The sequence below is a fragment of the Spermophilus citellus genome, assembly GCF_964194105.1.
Source record: "Spermophilus citellus genome assembly, chromosome: 2".
NCBI lineage: Eukaryota > Metazoa > Chordata > Mammalia > Rodentia > Sciuridae > Spermophilus > Spermophilus citellus.
Window position 1 is genome coordinate 64,515,844 of NC_138183.1, and position 8,513 is coordinate 64,524,356.

The window sequence follows — 8,513 nt, forward strand, 5'->3', positions numbered from 1 at the left end:
TTTAATGTCTGGCTCCCAAAAGGAGAAAAAGAAAACAAAATAAAGGTGGTGTAAAAAGAGCACTGGTCCATTAAATCCTCCGAAAGTCACTTTTGTCAGAGGAAGAGCTGCTTGCAACAAAGGACGAGGTGCAAGAACATTGATTGCACACCTCTTTGTGTGCATCTCTGTGATCAGAAGCAGCAGTCAATGATCAGAGCATAGGTGTTCAATATTTAAAAGTCAAGGTCCCCCTTGTTAACTCTGACTCCCAGAAGCTGTGTGTAAATTGCTCTAGGAACATATGCATAGCTGCATGCCACAGGGTCAGGAAGAGGTAGCTACCACTATGCTATAAATTGAAATTACTGAAATTAACCACAATTTACAGTCCAAGTCCTCTCATGAGAGTTGTGAACCTTCAGTAGATTCTAAAGTTCCAAAATATTTAAATCATACTGATTCTGTAAGCAAAACTATGTAAATGGGGAGACATATTTGTTGTGCTTCCTATGCAACCATATTCTCAAAATCCTCTTTCCATAGTCATTTTTTAAAAATATTTTAATATTGAGAGAGAGAGAGAGAGAGAGAGAGAGAGAGAGAGAGAGAATAAATCTTTTTTTTTTGTAGATGAACACAACACAATGCCTTTATTTTTATGTGGTGCTGAGAATTGAACCAGGGTCCTGCCCGTGCTAAGCGAGCGCTCTACTGCTGAGCCATAATCTCAGCCCTCCATAGTCATTTTGATGTTGTCTTTTTTCTTGCATTTGAGTTCATGAGCAAGAAATTGAAATTCTGTGGCCCAGATGTAATTGATCCCATTCCTTGGCAGAATCAACATATTATATTATTGTGTCCTTGATGGGTGAGGCCACCAAACACATTACCTAGCACTATCAGAAGACCTGCACAGTTCTGGGTTAGTGGTCACTGCTTGACTCTTTATGTCATGACAGTGAAGTATGTGATAACTGTAGTTTCTTTCAAATTTGGAATTCAGCATTTTGATGAATCAGGAAGCAGAAGTAGAGCAGCCCCCAGAAATTGCTGATGAATTTTTCTGGAAGTTATGCTAGCATTATGTTGAGGGGCATATATGATACTAATGAATATGTCCCTTGGTAATCTACCCCATCCTTGCCAGAAGCATAAAGAGTGTCATCTGTGGGAGATAGAACTTTTAACCCTGTGTCTTAGTGCATTCAAGCTGCAATAACAAAAAACTATAAACTTGGTAACTTAAAAACAGCAGAAATTTCTCATTGTTCCTGAGGCTAAGAAGCCCAAGTTCAAAGAATAAGATTTATTACTATAGGGTGAGGGCTAATTTCCTGGTTCATAGATAGTGCCTTTCATTATGTTTTCTTTCCTCTCTCAATCACTGTGTTTTCCCGTGGTGGAAAGGACAAATAAATTCTCCTTGACATATTTATAAAGGCACAATTCCATTCACGAGAGAGAGCTAATTACCTCCCCAAGGGCCCACCTCCCAGTATCATCATCCTGGGGGTTAAGATTTCAACATATGAGTTTTTGGGGGATATAAACATTCAAATCATTGCACTTTTTTCTCTAACTTCTATTCTGACCCTTCACTTATATGGGAAATGGAAGTGCAAGAAAATTGAAAGCGTTGGGGAATTTTGTTCAACATCCTTCCTACCAATGGTTCTCAGAGGTTGAGCCAACTTTGTAATGGGCAGTTTTGGGTGTGCACACATTCCAGAAACTACTGGAAATTGCATCTTGAAGGGGCTAAGTTAAACTTAAAATACACTGAAGCTAGGTTACAAAATTCAAATAGGGCCAGATGAGTAGAGAATTGAGGAGAACCAATGGATGTGAAGGGTAGAAAAGGAAATTTCTAGGAAAGATGGGAAATTTAAAGAAAAAAAATTTGAACCAAATCCCACATGTTTGTGGAGGCATTTTATTTGGTGCCCATGGCTGTGGATACAGGTATGCTGAAATATAATAAAGAAGCCAAAGCAAAATGAATCAGCTCCAGTTTCAGTAATTCTACATTCTTATTATCTTGCAAACTCCATCTCTTTCCCATGCAGTGGATTCCTAACTGGGGAGCTTCTGCCTCTTGAACATTTCTCAATCATTTTCTCTAGTGATCACAGCAATCTATCTAAAACATAAATTTGAAGCACTTTTACTAAAGTGCTTCATTCTTCACCATTTCCTACTGGATTAAATTCAAATGTCTGAGGCAGCATATAAACTCATTTACTTATGCTTTTGCCCCTGCTTATTTTTCCATATTCACCATTTCTTTTCCCTTTCTAGCTTTGATGACTTACTGGTATTTCCTGTAATATGCCATTTTTATACATTCCTTCATGACTCAGTTCCTCTGGACACTGTCTGGAATGTTCTACTCTTGTCTGTTAGGCAGACTCTCCTAGTCTCTTAAGACTTTCTGCCTCTGTGAAGTATTTACTGACCTACCAAGGCAAAGCTGAACACCCCTTCCTCAGGACTTCCTTTGTCTCTGGCACATAGCTCTATTTTTAGCACCTATTGTAGCTCATTGTAATTTGAAAACTAAGTGTATCTAGAGTATAGACTATGTATAATTACCTACTATGCCTTTAGGGCCTGGCACAGCTCCTCACACATAGTAGGGTCTGAAATTATCTTTGAATATTAAAATGCTCTGAATAAATGAAATATTTTTGCTAAAAAGCAGGAGGAAATAAATTTTAAAAAAAGCAGGAGGTACTTGTCAACCAGTTAATGTTGTTGATAATCTCTTGGATCCTATTTTTAAAAAATATTTAGTTTTTAGTTGTAGTTGGACACAATATCTTTATTTATTTTTATGTGGTGCTGGGGATTGAACCCAGGGCCTTGCCTGTGCTAGGCGAGCACTCTACCACTGAGCCACAACCCAAGCCCTGGGTCCAATATTTGATATCTAAAGTATCTGATACTAATTCATTCATTGATATAACAAGAATTTATTGAGTATCTACTCTAACCCAGGCATATATGAATGTAATAATCAACAAAAATAGATATATGCTTTATTGCTCTCATGCTGGACACTGTGGTACATTCTTGTAATGCCAGTTACTTAGGAGGCTGAGACAGGAGGATTGTGAATTTGAGCCTATTCTGCACAACACAGTGAAATGTTGTCTCAAAAAAAAGTTGAGAAAACTGTTACAACATTTTTATGAATTATTAAATAAAACAGAGCGTATTTTAGTTTCAATCCATGATGTCAGTCTGAGATTGTCTGTAACACACACCTTTCTGAAATATAACATTAAAGCCTTTGACTATTGAACTGCTTTTGTAACAAGAACTTAGACTTCACTTTTGCCTGAATCTATGCCTCTATTTTGCATCTGTCTCCTTTGTTGAGTCACCTTGGATTCAAGGAACAACAGGTCTGATCAACAGCTCTCATCTTATGATGAGTTGAAACTACCCCCAAGCTAATAGCACCTTTTTTTTTTTTAATCCCCGACAAGGCTATGTCTGACAAATCCCAAGATAATGATGGATCAGATCATACTTGATCAAGATCGCCTGCTTTGGCAGCGGGGCAAATCCTCCAGCTATGCAATCCCCAACCTCTGCCCTTGTTTCTCTCTCTATAAAATCTCAAAGTCATTTTCTGTCCCTCAAAGACAGGGCTGAGCATATGGATCTCCTTGTCTTCCTCGTGTAGCTACATTGATTAAAAGTTCTTTTTCATTCATTTCACTGTTAATCTTTCTGTTTGGTTTTTGGGGTAGTGACTGGACCTGATTTGTTGACATTCCAGTCAGGCCTCTGGCTTAAGACTCAGGTAACAGTTTTAACTTTTTACTTGCAGTAAGTTTGCCTCTTATTCTCTAGCACATGAAAACATAACAAAATTTAAAAACACAGCATGTAAAATAATTATGCATCTTGTTTTAATTCTAGCAAAAATCTGTTTTCAGAGATCTGTTGGTTGGGACACATCAGTGGCTTTTTTACAGTTTACCAAGTGCTTTTGCATTTATAACAGTATTTGTTTTAATTGTAGAAAAACCAAAGGAACATAGGGGGAACACTCAATAATCAACAAAACCAGATCACCTTTTTAAGCTAGAGAGACTACCTTTAAGCAATCAGAGGCTATTGAAATGTAACCAAGAAAAGAAAGGTTCTAGGCACTCTGCTAGAGTCAATAAGTCACAAATTTTAGGTAGTAGGATTAAAGAAAGTAAAGAAGTTGCCAGGATTTGGCATTTTGAAAATGGAAAAGAAAAAAAAATACAAACCTAAAAAAATTAATAGCTTTGTGAAAATCAAATATCAGAAAATTTGAACCAACTGAAACAAGGTTCCCGCTGACTTGACAACTCTAGGAGGATTGGGTTCTACTTCCTTCTCGGTTAGGGTTAGCTAAAGACAAGGGCAGACTTGTAGTCCAATAGAGTAAGATATATATATTATCATATATATATTATCATATATATATATATATATATATATATATATATATATATGTATAATACAATCAGTTAGATCCATTCACAGGCATAACAGCCAGTATTACAGAGGACAGGCATTCTTTTAAAAATATTGCTTAAGACAGGGGCTTATCTTTCTTAAATTTGGCTATACTATTTCCCTCCAACCTCTCAACTAGAGGGAATTGCTGCAGAACAGACATACAATTCTCTCCTTTTACGTGGCATGCTCCTATGGTAGAGACACACTACCAATGTTATGCTTTAAAACTTTCACTTTAATATAAAAAGAGATTAAAGAGCACAAGTCAAAGTAAACTTGCAAATTTAGTTTGGTCTAAAATAGTAATCTCTTAAATTAAAGCCAAGTTACTTTGCTGAAACTGGAGCTTTGAAAAAAATTAAATTTTATAAAACTTACAGTATTAGTGTTAACAATTACTCCACTAACTTCTAATTTTTTTTTCTTTCTGGGGTTTTCAGAGAAAATGGGTTTTTCTTTATCATTTAAAAAAAATAAAAGTTGTAGGGCTAGGGATGTAGTTCAGAGGCAAAGCATTTGCACAGCATGCATAATGCCTGGGTTTGATCCCCAGCATTGCAAAAAGTAAAATAAAAATTGTAGGCCAGGTGGAGTTTCAAGTTGACTTGAAAGAAAGGAGATGGGAGGAGAAAAAGCACAAATTATTTAATAACTTTTCCCCTATACCTAATTCCTAAACAGAAATCTACTTTGGTCTTCTAATAAGACTAGTTTTCCAAGAGACTTTAGGCTTTGGCCAAAGACCCCTCTTGGCATCATTGTCCTATCCATTAAACCCAACCCCAGAAAAGCTAGTATAGAGATATATTTCATCTACAAATTTTAGTGTAAAATAACTAGGTACAAAACTTTGGGTTCTCTATCTAACAGCAGCAAATATCTATGTACAAATGGGCACTTCTTTTCTTAAAACCGGACTCTGTCCATTTCCTGAATTAACTTTACCAGTGTGGTTGGGTTTCTTGTATTTGCTGGGCAGATTTGCAAATGTGATGAGGGGAGGGGGTCCTTGCGTTGGTTTGCTGGCCAGGCAAGGTTAATAAAGGGCTCATTCCGGCTCCACAAAAGGGAGCAGGTGATCTCCAGGCCCTGGTACATTATCATCCTCATTCTCTGGAACCGGGAGCGGATCATCCCCACTCCCTGCTGCAGAAGGAAAGCAGTCACTGCCAAGCTCTCTGCCACCTGCGACTCTGGACTTGATTGTTCCCATTAGACCTTCAAAAGATCTGAAAGTGGCCGACTTCTTCATGTCCCCAAGTTTCCTGCAGATGACAGAGCTCACGGTGGACAGGGCAGCTGATGTCTTTTGTTTCATGTATGCGTTGGAGATCTGAACATCGTGCCAACTCTTGGACAGATTCTGCCTCAGACCCACCAAGGCCGTGAGGCCCAACTTCCTCTTGAGCTCTCCACAGCGCCTCTCTTTGGCTGCCAACACTTGGCGAAGAGTGAAGATTTCCGCTTCTAATTTAATGAGCTCTGATTTGAGCTCCATTTGCTCGGCCTCGGTTAGATCTTCGGGTTCAGAAGTTGGGCGGGGTTCATATGTGCCCACAGAGGTCTGTACCGTGACATCTGGCGTGGCGAGGGAAAGATCTTCATTCAGGGAGTCCAGGTCCAATTCTTGGTAGAGACAGTCCGATTCTTGGCCCACGGAAAAATAAGTTTGGCGGGCAGGGTCAAGTTCTTGGCCTGCCATCTCGGATTCCTCGTCAGCAGGGTGGGGCTCCATTCCTAGGCCGCAGAACTGACAACTCGGCGGGTGGGGTCGAGGTCCCAGCCGGACGCGGAGGTGTGCAGGCCTTGGGCGGGGCCGCTTCCGGGCAGCGGGGTTGGAGGTCGCGCGGGCCGCGCCTGGCAGAGGGGGACTTCCGGCCACGGAACCGCGCTTACCTCAGGGGCCACCCTTACTAGTGGAGATGCCTGGGCATCATAAGGTCCTTGTGAGGTAGGCGGTGCCGCCATTATTATTGAGAGTAGGGACATTTACTCTCCTGCACAGTAAGCGACAAGTCCTGGTGTTCAAGTAGTCTGGCACTTCTTTTTACACCAGTGGTTTTCAGAACCTTCAGAATCGGTTGAACCCTTGTGCTAACAGAAATGTTTGCAAAACTCCAGTACGTAAAGTGAGTAAAGCCCAGAGTCTCAGAGCTTGTCCCCTTTCCTATCTCCTTTTCCCATCTCCCTTTCCCAAATTTTCAAAGGTGAGAAACTCTCAGTACTACTCATAAAGTGAATTTGAAGGTGGTTGCACAGAACTCAATATGAATAACACAATCTCAGTGAAGTATCAGTAGTGCCAGAGACCTGGAAGAGCAGTATTCAGGCTGAATCTGTGAGAGAGTGAGTTTGACCAGTGACAATTGTCTTATATTTGGGGGGAAGAGAGGAAGAATGACAAAAATCTATAATGTACCCCCCGCCCCTGAAATTATGCTTAATAAAAGCAAAGGCTATATTGCACTTTGAGAATTTAGGGGCGAGGGTATAACACATTTGAAAATGGACAGAATGCTGATTTTCAGTACAGCAGTTGCAATTCTTTTTACCCTCTGTATCCACTCACGTTTCTGAAAATCTGTGGACATTCATGATTATGGACTGTGGGAGGTGGTCTGCCTAGGAAAGTAGAACCAGTTAAGTAGGGTCTATTAGAGTATCAACCAACCATTCTTTGGAATTCTACCTAGAGCTTGTGATTTATACAGTGGAGAAATCATGACATCAATCCAATGAGGGCATATGGTCAGATATCATTTTAGTTCATTGTCCAGTTGTTCATTTCCACGGAATATCTTTGTGCAAGTCTTACTGATTTTGCTGGATATTCTGGTAATTTTTGCAAGCAGGGTCTTGTGAAATATAGTATGATCCTCTGAAAGTTTGAGCAATTTGCCATGTCTGTGTGGCTATATCCAAACAACATTAGCCCTCCTTTGGGTTTATATTCAGTAACCCTTTTACACAACTCAAGTGTTTATTATTATCTTGCCCTGAAGTGTGTGCTTCCTTACATTAAACAATGAAAATTGTTATTGTTGGAAACATGCACCTGATAGGGGATTCGTTTACATATGTAAAGAGCTGAAAAGGGAGCAAGGGCTCCCTAAAAATCATTTTGTTTCTGAGGATAGATTTTTTCCTCTATTGTCTATAAAAACACTAGTGGTTTCCGGAATACTTCCAGAGTCAACTTGAACTCTTCTTTCAAAACTGAAAATGAAGGGTAAAGAAATCCTTGAATTAAGCTAGATAACATGAAATATATGCTGTTCAGAGTTAAGATTCCAAATCACCAGGTCTGAACTTTTACTTGATTTTTCTTCTGTGGATTATTTCCAACCACTAGTCTGCCTTCCTCACTCTTCAGTTCAAAATATGAAATCTTTTGTTAAGCTTTGATTCCTTTGACATTGTAATGGCTTTCCCTCATAGGGATACTGAGTGGACCTCTTTCAGAGGTCCGTTTGGGTTTTCAGATCCCAAATCAAGACATGGCTTCTGGAAGTGGGGCTCCTAGTTGACAATGTTCTGACCTGAGTAAACCTAGATAAATAAGTAGCAAACAAAATGGAACAATCCATTTTGTTGGGCTTATGCCTACCCACATACAAAACAATGCTTTTAATTTTGAAATCATAGATATTTTAAATGAAATTTCATTTAATTTGTAGGGATTCTATCAATTGATTGATCAATCAATCCCTATAAATTATCAAAGGAATAAAAACTTAACAAAGCTTTAGCAGCCCTCCTACTTGTACTTTTTTTTTTACTTGACAAAATACTTTTATTTATTTAGATGGTGCTGAGGATTGAACCCACTGCCTCACACATGCTAGGCAAGTGCTCCACCACTGAGCTACAACCCCAGCCCCAAAAGCTATCCTTTAAAAAAAAAACAACTTTATTTTATTTCTTTACTTTTATATGGTGATGAGGATCAAACCCAGGACCTCACATGTGCTGGGTAAGTGCTCTACCATTGAGCTACAACTCTAGCACCCCAAAAATATCCTTTT

General features: G+C 39.2%; 1 protein-coding gene across 1 annotated transcript; it reads right to left on the reverse strand.

Moving 5' to 3' along the window:
* Positions 1–5,536: 5,536 nt before the first annotated feature.
* On the reverse strand, positions 5,537–6,190 carry TPD52L3 (TPD52 like 3; the record flags this gene model as incomplete). The annotated part of the gene is made up of 1 exon (XM_081280204.1): positions 5,537–6,190. The coding sequence occupies one exon, from the start codon at positions 6,188–6,190 to the stop codon at positions 5,537–5,539; it is 654 nt and encodes a 217-aa protein (XP_081136330.1).
* Positions 6,191–8,513: the final 2,323 nt, after the last annotated feature.